The following is a 21,392-nucleotide window of genomic DNA, read 5'->3' on the forward strand; positions in this document are numbered from 1 at the left end:
AGTTCCCACCTTTAGGGGGAGTTTACACCTTTGAAATTCTGAGGAAGAGTTTACACAACCTTTAAAAGGAGCGAGTTCATTGGTTGAAGTAATTTTCCCACAAGCCCCTGAGTTCTCACATGCCCATTCTCTGGGAGGATAAAAGAGGCAGCATTGAGCCTGGAGTTATTCTGACTAGGAGATTGAGTTTAGACTGTGGTCTGGAAGGAGAGAGTCTGGCTGGAGGCTCCAGAAGCTTCCCAAGAAACCTGCTCACAGAGGAAAAGATTTTACAGAAAAGAGATTTCCTCCCAGAGAAGGATTACAATTGAGAGATGACAGGAACTTGACAATTTGGCGTCCAACGTGGGGCAAGGACTTTTGCTTATCCTGACAAGGACCTATTCTGAGCCCTTCAGAGGGAGCTAGCCCGGACCTTGACACTTTATGTTGGAAAGACCAAGATGTAGAGCTAGCAGGGGATTTATAAATCATATTTAGAAAAGATTCAATTATTTCCCAACAGATTTCCAAGTCTGAAAAGAAGATACTTCATGGGAAAATGGCAGCAGTATCCTATCATAGATGCAAGGTTTAAAGGGGGGCAAACAAAAAATAGTAATAAAGGGCCACAACTGGACAAAGTCAGAGAAGGCTTCCTAGAGAGGGATAATTTTCTTTGCATGTTAATCTTTAAAGGATGGGAAGAACTTTAATTGGCATCACAAAAATAGAAGACATAATGTAAGGAAATTACAAAAAAGGAAAGTACAAAAGTGGAAGATGGAATGAATCTGTTTCAGCCTGTCCTTTTTGGCCCTGACAGCTTCTCCTTATATAACCCACACTGAGTATCTACCAATCATTACATCACTAGGAAACCATTATTTGTTGTAGGATTAAATCAATGCTGAACTGGATTTAGCCATTGTCTCCTCAATTCTACTTACTTAGCACCTTGTTTCAAGTTCTGGCTCATAACAGCAGCCCCCCCCCCTTTTTTTTTTTGTAGTGGCTAGAAACTGGAAATTGAATGGATGTCCATCAATTGGAGAATGGCTGGGTAAATTGTGACATATGAATATTATGGAATATTATTGTTTTGTAAGAAATGACCAGCAGGATGATTTCAGAGAGGCCTAGAGAGACTTACATGAATTGATGCTGAGTGAAATGAGCAGGACCAGAAGTTCATTGTACGCTCCAACCCCATTACTATATGAGGATCAATTCTGATGGATGTGGCTCTTTTCAACAATGAGAGGATCCAAATTAGTTTCAATTGATCTGTAATGAACAGAACCAGCTACACCCAGCGAAAGAACTCTGGGAAATGAGTGTGGACCACACAACATAGCATTTACACTCTTTCTATTATTGTTGGCTTGCATTTTTGTTTTTCTTTGAATGTTATTTTTACCTTCTTTCTAAATCTGATTTTTCTTGTGTAGCAAGACAACTGTATAAATATATATATATATATATATATATGTTGCATTTAACATATACTTTAACATATTTAACATGTATGGGACTACCTGCCATTTAGGGAAGGGGGTGGAGGGAAGGAGAGGAAAAATTGGAACAGAAGTTTTTGCAAGGGTCAATGTTGAAAAATTACCCATGTTTATGGATGTTTTGTCAGTATAAAGCTATAATAAATAAATAAACCAAACTAAAACAAAATAATGTCAGCAACAATGCTGATAGCCAACATTTATAGAGAGCTTTAAATTTTGCAAAGTGATGTATTTATCTCATTTGATCCTCACAACAACCCTGGGAGACAGGTCCATAAGCCCATTTTACAGTTAAGGAAACTGAGGTAGACTGGTCAAATGCCTTATCCAGGGTCACACAACTGAAGCTTTAAAAAGCATTTGTGCATATTAAATTTAAGTCTATGCATATTTTTTCTGCCAAAGAGTCTAGTTCTTAAGCTTTCATGAGCACTCCCTCTTCTCCAAAAACATTTCTTGAATTCAGCAAAAATGCAATATGATACTCAAAGAATGAAATCATCATGTGAGTGAAGATCTGGGGACTATAGGTTAATGCTAATAATAGACACATATACAGGCATACACATTATATGTGTTTATATATATATATATATATATATATTTACATTAATAATTTAAAAAGTGCTTTTCATCCATTATCTCATTTAAGTCTCCCCATTCTTAGATATAACAAAATAATAATTGGTTAACCATTGACAAAGAAACATATATTACATCATTTATCAGGTGCATACATCTAGTCCACCCTTGAGCTCTTTTTTTTTATTATTAATTTTATAATTATAACATTTTTTACAACATTATCCCTTGTACTCCCTTCTGTTCCCAATTTTCCCCTCCTTCCCTCCACCCCCTCCCCTAGATGGCAGGCATTCCCATACATATTAAATATGTTATAGTATATCCTAGGTACAATATATGCGCAGAACCGAATTTTGTTGTTGTTGTTGCAAAGGAAGAATTGGATTCAGAAGGTAAAAATAATCTGGGAAGAAAAACAAAACAAAACAAAACAAAACAAACAAAAAAAAACAAAAAAAAAAAAAAACAATGCTCACAGTTTACACTCATTTCCCAGTGTTCCTTCTCTGGGTGTAGTTGTTTCTGTCCATTATTGATCAGCTGGAAGTGAGTTGGATCTTCTCTATGCTGAAGATCTCCACTTCCATCAGAATACATCCTCATACAGTATCATTGTTGAAGTGTGTAATGATCTCCTAGTTCTGCTCATTTCCCTCAGCATCCTTGAGCTCTTTTTGATGCATGTGCAACATTAGCTTCCACAGAGCAGGGGAAAGATGCCAACTTGTCAAACAGTGCCCTCTGCTGGCAATGACCAGTAAATGCTGATTCCCGAAATTCACACCTATTTCCTTAATTGCCCACAACGAATAAGGCTATTCAGAAAGACTCAGGGTAACACATGGAATTGTAAGCCCAAGTAATACTACTTAGGAATAAAGGAAAAACCACAGCCTAAGAGAAGCCATCAGCCTGGAGCTTTCAGGGCTGAAAGAACTAGAGGTTCCCCAGAGCAAGTCAAATAAACTGGGATCTCACCTCCTAGAAAACTGTGGAGAATCATAACACCTTTTAAATTCAGGCTTAGAGAAACAATGAGTTTGGTGAAAGACTACGCAAGACCACCAGAGTTAAAACCAACCAAACAATAAATGACTCTGAAGTTTCCAGAGATCTCACTCAAAGGTTTATGGTTTCCCTTTAGACCAATCAAAACTAGAATTAAGAAGGAGGAAAGGAGATCAGAGGAGGGATGACAAAAGCATGTGTTTTAGGAGAGTAAGAACAGTGAAAAGATCAAAAGCATTAGACTTCAGGATCCCCGGTCCCTTGTTAAAAGATTTAATTTCAGCAAAACCTGTGCTCCAAGAAAAGACCTGTTAAATATGTCAGAGAGAATTGGGAACATACAGTGTAGAGAAGCTTTCTCCCAGAAAGGGTTGCTCCTGTCTGCAAGAGAGAGGGGTTGGTCTGTATGCTGCCAAACATATTGGAAAAGAGGCAGCTGCTCTTCCATTCCAGGCAGGCTGCAAGACACACCCAAAGCCTGAGGCTTAGCCCCTTTAGCAGGCTTGGGGTTAGGAGGGCATTTCTATCCACATCTGAAGCACCAGCAAAGATCCTCCCCCAACCTACACCCAGACATGGATCTTTTTAAAAACTGAAGCACAGTTTGAAGGGAATACATCCCAAACTGTCTGATTATGATCTGAAAGGAAAATTTAACAAACCCTCCCTCCAATCCTCAACTGGATGTTTACAATACTAGAACATTTGAGAATCCCATTGAACTCTCACAGCGTAGCATACCTTCTGAACCCATCCTCCTCCTTTAATTCTCATTGGGCCTCCTTCAAATTCCAGCTAAATTCGCACCCTCAAACCCCAGTCTCTTCTCACTCAATCCAATGTTCTTGAAGACCCCAGAGCCAAGAAAGGAGCCCTGAGTACAATAGACAGTTCATGCGCCTGCAGCACTTCAGAAGCAAATGCTTGCTGAGGGCCACAACCCCATAGTATCCATACTGCCCCTGCCACAGTGGATTTCTCAGTGATTCTAATTCATTTTCTTCTGTCATTACTGCACTGGAACGCTACCCAAGGAACTGAGGCCCTTTTTCTGTGGGGGAGGAGAAGTGGAAGAAAGGGGCTGGACACCCACAATCTCTTTTCTATAACAAAGAGCAACATTTTTTTTATCCTTTCTCATACATATTTAGCTAGTTCCTAGAAGATTTGTAGAGGACATGGAAAGTAACCATGGAATGGAAGTTTCTGGATGTTGATAAATCCATAGAAAGGCTGTCACAATCTCTGTCTGTTTCCTTGTTCTAAGACTAGCTCACTTTAACCTTTGCCTTCTACTTACAGAAGAGAGAGACAGAAAGGGAGAGACAGACAGACAGACAGACAGACAGACACAGTGTGTGTGTGTGTGTGTGTGTGTGTGTGTGTGTGTGAGAGAGAGAGAGAGAGAGAGAGAGAGACACAGAGAGAGAGAGAGAGAGAGAGAGAGACAGAGACAGAGACAGAGACAGAGACAGAGAGAGAGAGAGACAGAGAGAGAGAGAGAATTTACCAGGATTAGGACAAGCATGGGAGGGATTAGAAAGAGTAGGATGACTTCCTGAAAAGTTCAGGGTAAACAGGGAATGCCAGAGAGAACCTCACATTCCAGGAATGTCCAGAACAGGATGACATCCTCCTCAGGTGGCCCTTTGTCCACTGGGTAGGATGCCGGATGTGCCTCAAGCTGTTTTCTCCAAAGACGGATTCCTGGGATCATTTTCTCAAGACTCTAGCCAAGGAAATGGCAACTCATTTGACAGGATGCTCTTTAAAGTTTCATGCAGCTCCAATTTCTTGGTTCCTAGTTCTAAACCCTCCCAGTGCTGCCTTCTGTGTTCTGGGCTTGTGGTGTTCACATACAATCTGGAGCATTAAACCCAGTTCTAATCATTAAAAAACCAAGTTCTTTCTACCTTGTCCAGACCACAAAGGCAGTAGCTACAAGCAGACTTCTTTCTAAAATCCTTGTAATGTGAACTTTGAGCTGTTCTGTTTTTCTGCATGGGCTGATTTGTCCCTCTGAGGCAGTTGGATCAGCTGCCATTCCTACAGACCGCCTCGCTGCCCCTGGACTAGAGACACCCCAGTGGTTAGCCTGTTGACTGCTCAGCTGACCCACCAACCTCATTCTACAGTGTTTACTAGTGTGGCTAGAAGGATCATGATTATGATGGTGAGTATCCATCCTTAGCCCCAAGAGGTGGTGTCTGATTCCAGATACCACGCCTCCCCTCCTTAGTGCTCTCTAGGCTTAGCACGCCTCCCTCCTTCTTTTCAGGCCAATCCCATTATGTCAGGTTCCTAGAGGACCTCCTCCTTCCCCCAGATCCTCAGGGGGGTATAAATATATGCTATCTAAGAATAAAGTTCTCTTTTGATTCACCCCTACCTCCTGGTGGTCTGTCTCTAGGGGATCCGAGTTGGTGCCCGAAGATGGGTAAGTGTGGCCTAGCCGTGCCGTCGATGGATGGGCATTAAGAGTAGCTCTAAGGGGAGCTACCAGGTTAGAGTAGTCCATAGGGGTGTAACAACATGCTATTATTTTTTATTTTTTGCTGATGAAATTGGTGTTAAGTGACTTGCCCAAGGTCATACAGCTAGGAAGTGTTAAATGTTTGATACCACATTTAAACTCAGGTTCTCCTGACTTCAGGACTGGTGATCTATCCACTCTGCCACCTGGGTGCCCCTGTGACATGCTATTCTTGCAATAGGGAGGCCTTCCTTGCAACAAGGAATGCTGTTAACAGCTCTGGGGGTATCAGGGAGAGACTTGTCCTTGTCATAGGTCCTTACATCTTTTCTAATTTTATTTTGATTTGTCCGCTCCAGGTAGGGTTGATCAAAATCATGGTGTTGAGACCCTCCAAGATAATTCAATGATTTGAATACCCACTTGAGAGAGTGTGGAAATAATGCTTCAGTTTCCCTGAAATTATTATGCTATGCCCTGAATAAAATTATTATGGCCATAACTCCTCCTTTACCTCATTAAAATCTGGCCATTCTAACATTCCAGTGAGTAATAAAACTCCAGATGGCTTATCTCAAATGTCTGGGTATTGTTCACTATCTCCTGCTCCTGATCTTCTTGAATCCCAACTTGTCAGGACTAAGTTATGGTTTATCCAGTGTTCTCCCCTCGTGCCTTTATTTCCCTGATAACTGGAACCCTATAAAAGTCTCTGGAATTAATGACTCAGTGCTGAATACTTTGAGACAAGAGTCCCATTCAGCCAACTGGCTTCAGATAGTTTTGGTTAGCCCAAATTCTCCACTATTAGAAATATTAAAGCTAAATTCTGTTTTGCCTCAGTTTCTCTGGCATTACATGTATAGCTAATAAAATATTTAATTTTACTAATTAGTCAAATGAGCAAACTTCTTCAAAAAGAGTATTTTAATGAAACAGAATAACCAAAAATGTATCAACAAAAGAAAGAGCCCTCAAACCAGGGAGAACATATACATAATCAGTGGGAAGAGTGGATGGTCTTAGAGAAGTGTGACCCAGGTTCACCTGTAGAGGGGAAGACAGGTAGGAAATGTGTGAGACTGGAGCCCCTGCAAAGGAGCATCAATACAAGGAACGCATGTAGACAGGATCCATGTTTAGTAATAATGATGTGTTCTATGAATGCCATTAAGCAACACTTGTACATGGCAGCTCTCTGTGGCCGGATGTCAGTGGAGCTGTGCAACTACTGGCCTCTTGTTACTCTGGCCTGGCAGCCTTCTGTGGCCAGCTGTCAGGGAACTATGAAAACACTGCTCTCTTACTTGTTCCTCTGGGGTGGCTCTGTGCCCTTGGGGAGGGATGCAATCATCAGAAGGCCTGATACAAGGAGGCTAATTTAGCCTCATAAGGATCTCAGAGACCTGGTGGGAAGAGGTCCTTGTGCAGAGTCTGGCTCCGAGTAAGGAAATCCTATCAGTAAGAGGGTGTGAGGGTGGCTGCCATATACTAAGAAGACGTGCTCATGTAAGGAAGTACAGAAACTAGAAAGGGAGGGGGAAACATGGTAGAGAGTATCTGGATGAGTGTCAAGGGAGGAAAAAGCAGAAGGGAGGTTGTCATGGTGATGCCCTGTCCATTGCCAAGTGAGTGGCCAAAATCCCTGTCACTCAGGTTCACTAAAGCGAGGGCTCCTCTTCCACTCCTCCTCACTGTCACTTTTCCTGACTATTCAGCATCCTCCAAATTCTGTCCTTCATTCCTTCATATCCTACCTCACACAGCCCTGTTTTTTTTTAATCTATCCTTTCTCTTGGGTCACTCGCTCTTCACCCCAGGTCTGGCTCCTTGTAATCGGCTTCTCCTAGGCTCCCTGATTCCAGTCTTATCCTGATGCCATCTAGTCTCCATATAGCAGGGCTAGGAAGTGTCTAGAGCTGGATTTGAACTCAGGTTTTCCTGACTCCAGGCCTTGTGCTCCATACAATAAACCTATATTTCCCCCATTCTTCTCCCCTTACTCCATCTCAGAGAATCTATCCTTTGGACAAAAGCAGTTTTAGATTTTCTTCAGGTCTCAGAGGCCTTTGGGAAGAAGTCAGCATGTTGGTGGAAGGGATCTTTCATCTTCTATCTTTGGAAGGGTGGTTGGCCTGTGTTGGCTTTTTGCCCCCATGTTATGAGCCAGCATCAAGGGGAGGGGAGATCAGAACCAGAAGACATGATAGGTGATTGAAATAGAAAGGATAAGACCTTTATTGAAAGCAGGGAAGGAAGGGGGTAAGCTAGGGAGGCTCCCATGTGTGGGAATAGAGGGAAGGGGGGCAGGAGGTACGTAGGCATTAAGTGCACTGGGCTGGGGACAGCTCCTTCTGGATGACCTTGCCATCATGGGTGACCTTGCAGATGAAGGCACTGGCTGACATCCACTGGTCCGCAGAGAGTGTGAGGTAACTGCTGGATGAGTACTTGTTGTCAGTCTGGCGGAATGGCCGGCTGGTCTCTACGCCCCGGGACATGGGGGAGCCATCCATGATCCAGGTCACCTCCACAACTCCTGGGTAAAAGCCGCTCATCAGACACACAAGAGTGGCCTTTTGGGTCTTTAGCTCATCTTGGGCTAGAGCAAAGACATTGACAGTGGGGGACAGCTTGGGCTGACCTGGTTCTGTGGCAGAGATAAGAGATGAAGTCGGTTACACAAAGTGGAGATACATTAACATTCATATGTATCACGCCAGTCGATGTTCCTGTTGTTGATGATAATATCCCCCATTCCTAATGTTTCTCAAACCTAGGGAACCTGGGACTCCTCAGTCGTGCACTCCCTTCCCTTGGTTCCACCCCCTTCCTCTCTTCCTCTTTTTTTCCCCTCCCTGTTAAATTCTGATATTTAGGAGACATTTGTCCTCTCTGGATAAGAAATAAGAAAAAGATGATACCATGACTCCCAGATTCCCTTTCTGTGTCACCTACAATTTTTTGACATGCTAATAATATTCTGTCCTTATTCTCTGTGAGTGCTATCCTGCCAAGCCCAGGCTCTCACTCTCATCCCCCTTAGCTAGCCCTCAGCAGAGAAACTAGGGCGCTTCATTTGGACACTTCCCCCTGCCTGAGGAGAATTTTCTCTCCTTGCCTCAGAGAATATCCTTTAATCATTATCTCCAAGACCTTCTTTATCCTTTCCACAGACTTTCCCTCGTGTTTGAGCTCAGCAGAGACTCTATTTCTCTCCAAGGTATATTCCCTCACTCTCAGGTCCTGTGCTTTTCTGCTAGTGTCTGCTAAGACTGGAATGACTTTTGGATTTATCCTAACTTCCCAATGAGCATTTCTTCTTAGGCTTTTCTCATAGGACCAGGGATTTGGAGGTACAAAGGACCTCTATGACCATTGAGTTCTATTACCTTTTTTGTTTTTGTTTTTTTTCTTTTTCTGAGGCTGGGGTTAAGTGCCCAGGGTCACACAGCTAGGAAGTGTTAAGTGTCTGAGGCCACATTTGAACTCCGGTTCTCCTGAATTCAGGGCTGGTGCTCTCTCCACTGCGCCACCTAGCAGCCTCCACCTTTTTTTTTTTTTTTTTTTTAAATAGATGAGGTCTCTAAGGCCTGGAGAGATGAATTACCCTGCCCAGATTCAGTCAGCTGGTCAGTAACAAAGGAAGTGGCTCAAAAGAATGTGAGAGGCACAAACGTAGAGACACCTCCACTCCACACATTCATACGGGCTACTTGTGCCTCCTTTGTGGAAGAGCCTCCCCAAACCTTATAGATCTGATCAGCCCTTGACCCCAACATAATGATGTCATTTGGGTCCTCCATCCCACCAATCAATAAGCCAAAGTCAGAATTCCAACCTCAGCCTTCCTCATTCCAAGTCCTGACCTTGGAATCACTCTTTCCACTGCCTTTTACTGCCCCTAACCCACCACAGTTTAAGGTACCTGGGATCAAAGTTTCCCAAGCCTGACTTGGGCTCCCTACTTTGCTCCATTAACTCCTCCTTTCCCTCAAGAGGCTAAGACCAGAGGCCTCAGAGAGCTGCCTGTTGAGGGAGCCAGTGCTTTAGTTTCTGCTGCCCATAGTCTGTAGCTCCCCCTCAGGCAGTTCTCAGTGGGGGTATGCCCCAGGCAGTCTGGCAGCCAAGGCTCCAGCATCTTCCCACTGTGCCGCCCACTAGTTCCTCACTAGGACACTGAAGCTGTTCGCTGTGTCTATGCAACAGGCCATAGATTTTGGGGAAAAAGCCTGTGCTTGCCTCACTCAGTCCCCCAGGTCTCCTCATGGTTTCCTGGTGTAAGGGGACCCCCTTTAGAGGGGGAAAGAAATTCTGGTTCTTTGATTTCTTCTGCTAGAAAGCCTGGATCTGCCCTTCATTACCCCATATTCTACTCCCTGAGTTGGGGACAATGTTTTTCCTTGAGTGTGTCCTGGGAGTGTGCCTTATATTCTGGGCCACAGTCATCTCCATGGGCTGCTGTAGGGAGACCCACATTGGTGCATCAATACGAACTTCTTAATCCCAAGAAGACCCTCAGGAAAGTGGCTTATACCCAGTCAGAAACAGAGTTCTTTCCCAACTCCGGAGAGGTAGGAAGAATGAGAAGTTCAAAGGTCACTTACCAAGGACAATCAGTTGAGTCCCACTGCCAAAGATGAACCACTGTGATTCAGAATTGGGCTTAAACCTTGGCTGTCTACAGGTGCGCTTGGGCCTTATAAGGCCTGGTTGGTCTGGAAACCTGCTGGGCATGATGGGAGGTCATGACTGAGAGTGGGCTGTGACTGGCTTGCCAGTGGGGCCCCAGGGGTGGAAAGAGGGGAACCTTTCCCCTCAGCTCTCCTTCCCCCAAGGCTGGACTCCCCCAAAGACTGACCTCAGGGCCCTTGGAGGCAGTTCCTAGTGTTAAAGACCCTTCTTTTGAAGCTTTTACTCCCTTCCCCCAAGAGGGAATAACTAGCTTTAATATGAATAAATTAATTAATATAAATATATATTTATTTAATATATTAATATGTATAATATTAAATATATTAATATATTCAAATATAAATATGTATATTAATAAATTAATGTTAATTTATTTTAATAGTTATTTAATAGTTGACCCTCAAAAGAGCTATTTTCCAAGGCATTTTCCCCACCTGGGTACCCTTCTTCTTTTCCCTCAGTTTAACCATGTTGCACTAGTTCTTCAAGATCCAGATCAAGCGCCTGAAGGCTGCCCAGGCCTGGTTAGCTCCCTTCTCTGAGAGCCGGCAATGTGCTCCCTTTCAAATTTCTGGCTGGTAGCTAAGCTTGTCTAGTGAAGCTGACCTGAAGATCCTCCCACTCAACTGCTCCCTTGTCTCCATTCTTTGAGCAGCTTCTCTCATGGTCTTTAGGAGGTTCCTGGGATCCTGAAATCTCAGTCTGGGCTGACCGAGAGAGTCCTCCAAGACCACGCCATGCCCATACCCGTAGCTGAATGAGAAGCAGCCCCTCAAGATCCCCACCTAGTGGTCCTGCCCAGTGAGGGGGAGTCTGCCACCTGCCAAGGCAGCCCCTTCTGCTTCGAGACAGCTCTCGTCATGGGGAGCTGGCACCTTCCCCTTCGCAGCTTTGTCCCCGTGGCTCCTGGTTGTACCCTCTGGGATCTAGCAGAATGAGACTCAACCACATCCTACATTCTATCCTTTCTCATCTCACAAGCAGACGCTCTGCTTCTCTGAGCTGGTAGGGGCTTGCAGGACGTCTGGTGTCCCTAACAGTTTCCTATAGCCTGCCTGCTTCATGTACTCAAGTCTTTAAAGGCTCTCCATTCTCATTTAAGTAATTTCATCCTTCCATGTCAAGTCAGTCCATATATCCCTTGCCATGTGTTATGTGTCATAGGTCATCATCCAACAACAATACATTACCGTAGCTTCCAAAGTGGATGAATTCTGATCCTAGTGTCCCTCCTACCTCACTTTATCTCACTCTTCCCTTCTTCCCTTCCCAGACCTGATGTTCTCGGCACATGGGATCTCTCCCTTTCACTGTGGTGAACATGCCTTTAGCTTCCATTATGCCATAAGCTCCTTGAGAGCAGGGCTTGTGCTTTATCCATCCTCGACTGTTGCTATTACTGTCCATAAATAAGCATTTATTAAGCACTTACTATGTGCCAGATACTGTGCTAAGCCTTTTAAAGTTATTATCTCATCTGACCTTCACAACCATCCTTAGAGGTATTATTATTATCTTCATTTTACAGGTGAGGAAACTAAGGGAAACATAAGAGAAATGACTTGGCAACAATCACCCAGTTAGTGATTGTCTGTGGCAGAATTTGGACTCAATTCTTCCTGACTCTACTTGGAGTTAGGAGATCTGAATTTGAATCCTTCACCTGACACTTATTAGCTGTCTCTGATCAAAGACAGCCTCATTTTTGCTTTTGTAAACCCAATGCCCTGGAACACAGTAGATGCTTAATGAAGGTTTTTTTTTTTTTATTAATTTATTTTTCATTTACTTTGCTTTATAATTTATGTAAATGCTTTATAAATCCCCAAAACTAATTCTCCTTCTTTCCTTTCTCTGTTTTTTTTTTTTAGAATCATGGAATCTCAGTTACAAGGGACGGAAGAAGCCACTTAGGCTAATATTAAACTGAATAAACATTCTGTCAAATCAATCAAGCACTAAACATCTCTAGAGCACTTACTATGAGCCAAGTGATGGAGACAAAAAAAAAAAAAAAAAAAAAAAAGGTCAGAAGTGAAATTGTTCCTGCTTTCAAGGTTCTTACCTACTATAAGGAAACACAACATGCTATTCATCCCTGACAACAGTCCTTTTTTATCTGCTGAAAGGGCACTTATTACCTACCTCCTGGGAGATTGCCTACTCCTTTTGAACAGCTTTGATTATTAGGGAGTCTTCAGTGACTTGCTGACATCTGTACAATCTCCTCCTCCTCAGCCCTACTCCTGCACTCTGTTGTCATGCAAAACAAATCTAATCCTTCTACTCTTCAGAAACCTTTCATCTGTTCCAAGCCAGAAATCACTGATTTTGCCTCCCCACCCCACAGTTTTCTCCAGAAGAAACACCTTCATTCCTTAAGAACTGCTCAATAAAGATAGCAACAAAAATGAAAGACCTTCTAGCACTTTTTAAAAATAATACTTTTAGATTTATAAAACTCTCTCATGTGAAATAAGTAGAGCCCAGATTCCCAAGTAACAGATGAGAGATGGAGACTCAGGGAGCTTAAGCCATCGTCACAGTTACTAAGTATTGGTGGGAGGGCTCTATACCCCGACCACTACTCTGGCTAATCCCTTTTCTATCCTAATCATTCTCCTCTGAAGGTTTTCTAGTTTACAAAGGTTCTTCTTCAATCATAGAGCTCAGAACTGATCGCCATACTCCACATGGGATTTTAAAAAGGCAGAAGGGAAAATGGTTTTTCCTTCCTTTTCCCCAGTCATGAAATCTCTCCCCAAACAACCCCACATCTTTTCTCACTTCTGTTCTGTTCCTTATTCTCTCTTCCTCTCTTCACATTTTCCCCTCTGCCTCTTCTAGTCTCCTCTTTCTTCCTTCATTCTCCTTTTCCAGTTCAGCTGTCCCATGCCTGAAAAAGTTTTTTTTTAATTTTTATTGCTTTCTTTCCTACTATCTTCCTTTCCCCTTCCTCCTTTTCTCTCCTCAACCTTGTGTCTCTGTCTCTTTCTTTGTCTCTTGTAAGCTGCTCTCAGTTCCACCCACATTCATGCTGAATTTTCTGTCTCCTCTTTAATCCCCACCCAACTGTTTTCACCAACTCCCTTTTTCCCAGTCTTTCTGAGACGCAGAAAACTATTTATCTCTACCCTCTCCCCACCCCTGATTATCTATTCTCCTCAACCATTTCTTTACGTCTTGATCCCTGACTTCTCTTGACAGTAACACACTGTTCTTTCTATGTACCTTAGCCCAGCTCTGGTTTTTTGTCCATTATACTGTTTCTTCCCAGATTCTCATACATTTCTCTCCTGTTATCCACCGATGATCCAAGTCACAGGCTTCCAAGCATTCCTGGCAACTCCTTACCTGAGCCCCTTGTTTCCAAGTTCAGGACTGGCCTTTTGCTGACTCCCTCCTGTTTGGGGGTCCCAGGGCTCCTCAGCCTGGGAGCCTATTAGCCCTGAGTTCTCCTGCCCGGGGAGACCCTGCCTTTCCTTCTCAGGGGACAGACAGAAGGCAGATGGGGTCAGAGCAAACAGGAGGAGCAGGATCCTGGGACCAGTACTAAGGCTGAGCTGGTGGGAGCCCATGCCTGGGTACCGGGATGGGGCATCCACATTCAGATTCTAGAGTTGCCCTCAGTTTGAGTAAGACCCACGGGCTGAAGGCTCCCTGAAAATGTTGACCTGCTTATTCTCTCCAAACACTCCTGTCTTCCTTCTGTTCAGGAGCCTTGTGCGTTTTGGGCTGTAAGCAGCTGCTTCCTAATGTGCTTGTCCCATGGTGCTTGGGGACTTGTTGCTGCCAACTTCACTGCCACCTCAGGAAAAGGTCTCCAACGGCTCTTCTGTGGTTGGATGTGAGGCTAAACAGTCTTTTCTGAGTTGTGCTCCTGTCTCTAAGTTCCCTACAGGTTGGGGGTGGAGGGGACACACCTGAAGCTTGTGGAGTTTTTGGATGCATAGAATCAAGCAGGAAGAGGTCAATAGAGTGGGTTTCTAATGGGAGCTCCCTGGAGACAGTTGCCAAAGACAGCAAAGCCCTTGGGAGTCTCTCCAAATGCTGTTAGGCTATGGCGCTCTCCAGAGTACTGAACTCCTCTAGGTCACTGATTTCAGAAGACTCCTAAGCAAAACAAGCAGAACCACATTAATAGCAAGAATGTGCAATGAGCAACTATGAAAGGCTTGGTTCTTCTCAGTTGTTCAGCGATCTAAAGAAATCCCAATAGACTTCGGGGATGGAAAATGCCATCTTCAGCCAGAGAAAGAACTAAGGAAACAACACATGCTATGTTCACTTCTTTTTTCCGTTTTTGTTTTTTTTTTTTAATCTTAGTTTTTCCCATTTGTTCTGATTTTTCTCCATCAATATAGTTCATAAAACAATGTGTATTAAAATAAAACAATGATTAAAAAAAGAATTTAAAGGCAAAAACAAAATCTATTTTAAGTAATAGCAAGTTTTAAAAATAGATAGGTAGCTAAAGGTTGAAAATTAGCAAATTCATTGTTGAATCCCTCAGATCTCTTAACAAAATGAAAGAAAGGGAAAAAAGAAGGAAAAAGACATTAATTTATTTGTAAAAAGTTTAAAATGTCACCATATAATTTTTATAAAAATGGAATTTGAATGCTCTAGAGTTTATACCTTTAAATTAATAGTTCCACGTTGACCAAATGGAGATTTTTTTTTTTTTTTTTTTTTTTTTTGCTCAGACAATTGGGATTAAATGACTTGCCCAGGTTCACACAGCTAGAAAATGTTAAGTGTCTGAGACCAAATTTAAATTGAGATCCTCCTGACTTCAGGGCTGGTGCCCTATCTACTGCACTAACTAGCTACCCTTGGATTCTTCTTAATGAAAATACATTTAGGACAAATGAAAGCAGATACCACACTTAAAGATTCACTGCAAGCTCAGACAATTTGGGTGCAAACATTGATGGGAATTCAACCTCCCAGAGAAGGGGACATTTAGTGAGAATTTGACCAAGTATGTACTTCCTTTTGGATTCCTTGCAGGGGCCGACTAAAAGAGGTTGTGTTCCATGCACCACTGTCCTATCTTGATGAGGTTTGAATCTCCTCAATTCCAGGTGGTGATGAGATTAGTGGCAATAAGAGAGTTGTTAAAATCCCCTTTTAATTGGGTGCAGGTTTAAAGTGAAAGAATTCACTTATTCCCAAATTATTAATTGCAAAATGAAAGTTTATTGTTGGATAGAAACCAGTTTGCTAAGAGACTGACTTCTATAGTGGCAGAGTATTATTGGGGAAGTAGAATTTTATGCTGAGTGCTCAGCTTGGGCCTTCTGCAAGGAGTTAAGTTTAAGGGAACCTGTTATATATGGATATCTTGGTAGGGGCTGGGACAACCAGAGCTGATCAGACCAGGATTTCTCAATTGAATGAGAACTCAGAACTTCAAAAAGATCAATGGGATTTGATTACTTCTCTCAACCTGGGAGGATGGGTCCTGTCTCTAGACTCTATCCTGATCTTTGAGATCAGAAAGGGGACTCAACACAGTTTAGTGATAATCTTAAAGGAAACACAGATTCAGTAAAGGGAACAGTTTCCCTCCCTCTTCAATCTGAGTCAGCAACAATGTGAGGGTTAAAATTATCATCTATATAAAAAAAGACTGAGGCAGAGCTCTGAACCACTGGCACTTTATTATTAAAAAGTCCATGATCCCTCTAATGAAGTGGACTTCAGATCTTCCTTAGGATGTGAGATGCTTCCTCCTTCTAGGGTCCTATTTTTATATTACTAGATATCCAGTTATTCTGGAACAGTTACACCAAATATAAATTAAATCAATCAATCATCAATTGATATGTGAAACTTAAGGTAAAATAAGCAATATGTCAACAGTCACAAGTTGGGTTAAGGAAGTAATATTTCCATAAGAGATGGAGAGGTTTCCTCTTGATTTGGGCAAGAGGAAATGGCACAAACTATCACAGTGAGTGGCCTAAGTACTCATAAGATCATCACCCACTCCTATTGAACAAATGATTGCCTGGAGGTACAACACTATTTGGGGGACTTTCCATATATTTAGGATTTCTGCCACACTTGGTCACCATATCAAGGAAAGAAGATAGAGACCCATTTGTTAACTATATTTAAGCAAGTGAACTTAGAACAGGCAGCTCACACCTCTGGGTGTCACATACAGAACTTTGGTATGATTCTATCAGATTGATTAATATTGATTAGAATAGAATAGGAATCAAAATGAATTACTTCTCTCAATAAGGAAGACTATAGTAATAGCCAACAGATTGCAATGGGCAACCAGGGCTCAGATTTCTAGTGAAGAAGAGACTAGCATGGACCACAGAAGCACAAAATATTAGGCTGAGCATGAACCTTCAAGTTTCCATAGTTTAACCAGAGATAAATAGGAGTTTTAGCTATGATACCTCGGCCCGGGTCACTCTATATTCATGTGATGACTTGAAATGATAAGGAACCCCCAACCAAAAATTAAACTTGAAATACAAAAATTAAAAGGAGAAATCAATAATATTGAAAGTAAAAAAAAAAAACTATTGAATTAATAAATAAAACCAAGAGTTGGTTTTATGAAAAAGCCAATAAAATAGATAAACCTTTGGTAAATTTGATCAGAAAAAAGAAAGAGGAAAATCAAATTGTTAGTCTTACAAATGAAAAGGGGGATCTTTCCACCAATGAAGAGGAAATTAGAGAAATAATAAGGAGTTACTTTGCCCAACTTTATGCCAATAAATTTGATAACTTAAGTGAAATGGATGACTTCCTCCAAAAATATAGTCTCCCTAGATTAACAGAGGAGGAGATAAATTGCTTAACTAGTCCCATTTCAGAAAAAGAAATAGAACAAGCTATTAATCAACTCCCCAGGAAAAAATCCCCAGGACCAGATGGATTCACATGTGAATAACTACCAAACATTTAAAGAACAATTAGCCCCAATAGTATATAAATTATTTGAAAAAATAGGGGATGAAGGAGTCCTACCAAACTCCTTTTATGACACAGACATGGTACTGATACCTAAACCAGGTAGATTGAAAACTGAGAAAGAAAATTATAGACCAATTTCCTTAATGAATATTGATGCTAAAATCTTAAATAAGATATTAGCAAAAAGACTTCAGAAAATCATCTCCAGGATAATACACTATGATCAAGTAGGATTTATTCCAGGAATGCAGGGCTGGTTTAATATTAGGAAAACTATTAATATAATTGACCATATTAATAATCAAATTAATAAAAACCATATGATCATCTCAATAGATGCAGAAAAAGCATTTGACAAAATCCAACATTCATTCCTACTAAAAACTCTTGAGAGTATAGGAATAAATGGACTATTCCTTAGAATAATCAGGAGCATATATTTAAGACCGTCAGTAAACATAATATGCCATAGAAATAAACTGCAACCTTTCCCAGTAAGATCAAGAGTGAAACAAGGTTGCCCACTATCACCATTACTATTCAATATAGTACTAGAAACGCTAGCCTCGGCAATAAGAGCTGAGAAAGAGATTCAAGGAATTAGAGTAGGAAATGAGGAAATCAAACTATCACTTTTTGCAGATGACATGATGGTATACTTAGAGAACTCCAAAGACTCTGCTAAAAAGCTATTAGAAATAATTCAAAATTTCAGCAAAGTGGCAGGATACAAAATAAATCCACATAAATCCTCAGCATTTTTATATATCACTAACAAAATGCAACAGCAAGAGATACAAAGAGAAATTCCATTCCAAACAAATGTTGAGAGTATAAAGTATTTGGGAATCCATCTACCAAAGAAAAGTCAGGAATTATATGAGAAAAATTACAAAACACTTGCCACAAAAATAAAGTCAGATTTAAATAATTGGAAAGACATTCAGTGCTCTTGGATAGGCTGAGCAAATATAATAAAGATGATAATACTCCCCAAACTAATCTATTTATTTAGTGCTATACCAATCAGACTCCCAAGAAACTATTTCAATGACCTAGAAAAAATAATAACAAAATTCATATGGAAGAATAAAAGGTCGAGAGTTGCAAGGGAACTAATGAAAAAAACTCAGAGGAAGGTGGTCTAAGTGTACCTGATCTAAAGCTATATTATATAGCAGCAGTCACCAAAACCATTTGGTATTGGCTAAGAAATAGACTGGTAGATCAGTGGAACAGATTAGATACAAAGGACAAAAAAGGGTACATCTATAGCAATCTAATCTTTGACAAACCCAAAGATACCAACATTAGGGATAAAAATTCATTATTTGGAAAAAACTGTTGGGAAAACTGGAAATTAACATGGCAGAAATTAGATATGGATCCACACTTAACACCATATACCAAGATAAGATCAAAATGGGTCCATGATTTAGGCATAAAGAATGAAATCATAAACAGATTAGAGGAACAGAGGATAGTCTACCTCTCAGACTTGTGGAGGAGGAAGGAATTTATGACCAGAGGAGAACTAGAGATCATTATTGATCACAAAATAGAAGATTTTGATTACATCAAACTAAAAAGTTTCTGTACAAACAATACTAATGCAAACAAGATTAGAAGGGAAGTAACAAATTGGGAAAATATTTTTAAAAGCAAAGGTTCTGACAAAGGTCTCATTTCCAAAATATATAGAGAACTGACCCTAATTTATAAGAAACTAAACCATTCTCCAATTGATAAATGGTCAAAGGATATGAACAGACAATTCTCAGATGAAGAAATTGAAACTATATCCACTCATATGAAAGAGTGTTCCAAATCACTACTGATCAGAGAAATGCAAATTAAGACAACTCTGAGATACCACTCCACACCTGTCAGATTGGCTACGATGACAGGAACAAATAATGATGAATGTTGGAGGGGATGTGGGAAAACTGGGACACTGATACATTGTTGGTGGAGTTGTGAAAGAATCCAGCCATTCTGGAAAGCAATTTGGAACTATGTCCAAAAAGTTATCAATCTGTGCATACCCTTTGACCCAGCAGTACTACTACTGGGCTTATATCCCAAAGAAATACTAAAGAGCGGAAAGAGACCTATATGTGCCAAAATGTTTGTGGCAGCTCTTTTTGTTGTAGCTAGAAACTGGAAGATGAATGGATGCCCATCAATTGGAAAATGGCTGAATAAGTTATGGTCTATGAATGTTATGGAATATTATTGTTCTGTAAGAAATGACCAGCAGGAGGAATACAGAGAGGCTTGGAGAGACTTACATCAACTGATACTGAGTGAAATGAGCAGAACCAGAAGATCACTGTACACTTCAACAACAATACTGTATGAGGATGTATTCTGATGGAAGTGGAAATCTTCAACATAAAGAAGAGCCAACTCACTTCCAGTTGATCAATGATGGACAGAGGTAGCTACACCCAGAGAAGAAACACTGGGAAGTGAATGTAAATTGTTAGCACTAATATCTGTCTGCCCAGGTTGCATGTACCATTCGGAATCTAATGCTTATTGTGCAACAAGAAAATGGTATTTACACACATGTATTGTATCTAGGTTATATTGTAACACATGTAAAATGTATGGGATTGCCTGTCATCGGGGGGAGGGTGTAGAGGGAGGGGGGATAATTTGGAAAAATGAATACAAGGGATAATATTATTTAAAAAATATAATAAAAAATATTTTAAAAAATTATCCTAAAAATAAATAAATTAATGCCTATATTTGTAATGCTTTCTATAACACATGTAGTTAATTTTGTGCTAATTTGAACTGTGCATTAAAATGAAGGTTCAAAACTCAAAAAAGAAAAAAAAAAAAGAAATGATAAGGAAGCCAGCATCTTCCTCAAGAAACTATTTTCACTTTTGGACAATTCTTCATCTTAGGTTGTTTCTCTTAGTACTGACACAAAATGATCCTCCTGAAATATTCCCTTCCCCCCCCCATTGTTCCTGTGTCTGATGCACGATAAAATGGATTCAAGATAAAAAAGTCTAATCCCTCTGCATATGTCAATCAATGCAGTACCTACTATGTGCCAGGAGCTGTCCTAAGTTTCAGGGAAACTATTGTGTGCTCCACCACTTTCCCTAAACATGCTACTGCTCAGGTTAGTATTCTTTGTTTTCTTCAGTGATGTTTTTCTAGGATATGACTGTAAAGTTCTTGAATTGTGAGGGTCTGTCTGCTCAGTTATAATCCTTCTCTGGGAGGAGATCTGTAAAATCTTTTCCTCTGTGCACAGGTTTCTTGGAGCTCTGAATCTTCTCCAGCTCTTGTCCTTTCTCACATCAGACTGGTCTCCTTTCAGCCTGCCTGGCGTCACGACTTTATCCCAGACCCAATGCTGCCCTTCTTTTATCCTCCCAGAGAATAGGCAGGTAAGAACTCAGTCGGGTGTGGGGAAATACTTCCACTATGAGCTTGCTCCTCCTAGAATTCCTAAGGTGTAAACTCCCTTTAAAGGCCTGAACCAAAGGTCTAAGCCAGAGAACTGTCAAGTCAGCTTGAGTTCTCACCTTGTAATTGTCCAGACAACCAGAGTTCTCACTTTGTCACTATCCAAACAACCTGAGTTCTCACCTTGTCATTGTCCAGACAACCTGAGTTCTCACCTTGTAATTGTCCAGACAACCAGAGTTCTCACTTTGTCACTATCCAAACAACCTGAGTTCTCACCTTGTTATTGTCCAGACAACCTGAGTTCTCACCTTATAATCCTAACATATGACCTTTGATCTCCTTCATCCTATGCAATCTCTTCTCCATATTCTTTACTTTCTCAATGCTGTTTCTTCAATGAGATCTCCAGAACTGAAAACAATCAGCTACGGATTGGTCAGAGCAAATGATCAATCTGTCACACTCCTTACCCTGACAGAAGACTTTCATTAAACTTCTGTAGCTAAAGATCATATTAGCTTTTTTTAAAAAACTGCTTCATTAAAATAAACAAAAAAGGAGAAAACATCTTGGATACAAAATCAATAGAATGTCTGGTAAGGGTGAAATATGAATTAAAAAATTAAAAATTCCTAAACAAAATGAAAGTGCTAAAGAAAAATGGAAAATAAATGAGAACTCATAATTCTCCTGAAAATCAGAATGTAGCAAATAGAAGACAATGATTCAATGAGAAGAGAAGGAGC

The 21,392-nt window shown here is 41.0% G+C and overlaps 1 protein-coding gene and 1 gene segment (V, D, J or C); both read right to left on the reverse strand.

Annotated features, from left to right (window-relative positions):
• LOC141556155 (immunoglobulin lambda variable 9-49-like) overlaps window positions 1–21,392 on the reverse strand; it is a 1,090,947-nt gene that overhangs the window by 85,279 nt on the left and 984,276 nt on the right.
• The window catches only part of LOC141556192 (immunoglobulin lambda-1 light chain-like), a 26,114-nt gene continuing 12,611 nt past the window's right edge, over window positions 7,890–21,392 (reverse strand). The window contains exons 3-4 of the mRNA XM_074289915.1: window positions 10,173–10,195; window positions 7,890–8,209 (exon numbers count right to left, since the gene is read on the reverse strand). Of these exons, the coding sequence (XP_074146016.1) occupies window positions 7,890–8,209; window positions 10,173–10,195 (343 nt within the window). The remainder of the gene's footprint in view (window positions 8,210–10,172; window positions 10,196–21,392) is intronic.

Source organism: Sminthopsis crassicaudata, chromosome 1 (assembly GCF_048593235.1).
Source record: "Sminthopsis crassicaudata isolate SCR6 chromosome 1, ASM4859323v1, whole genome shotgun sequence".
Lineage (NCBI taxonomy): Eukaryota > Metazoa > Chordata > Mammalia > Dasyuromorphia > Dasyuridae > Sminthopsis > Sminthopsis crassicaudata.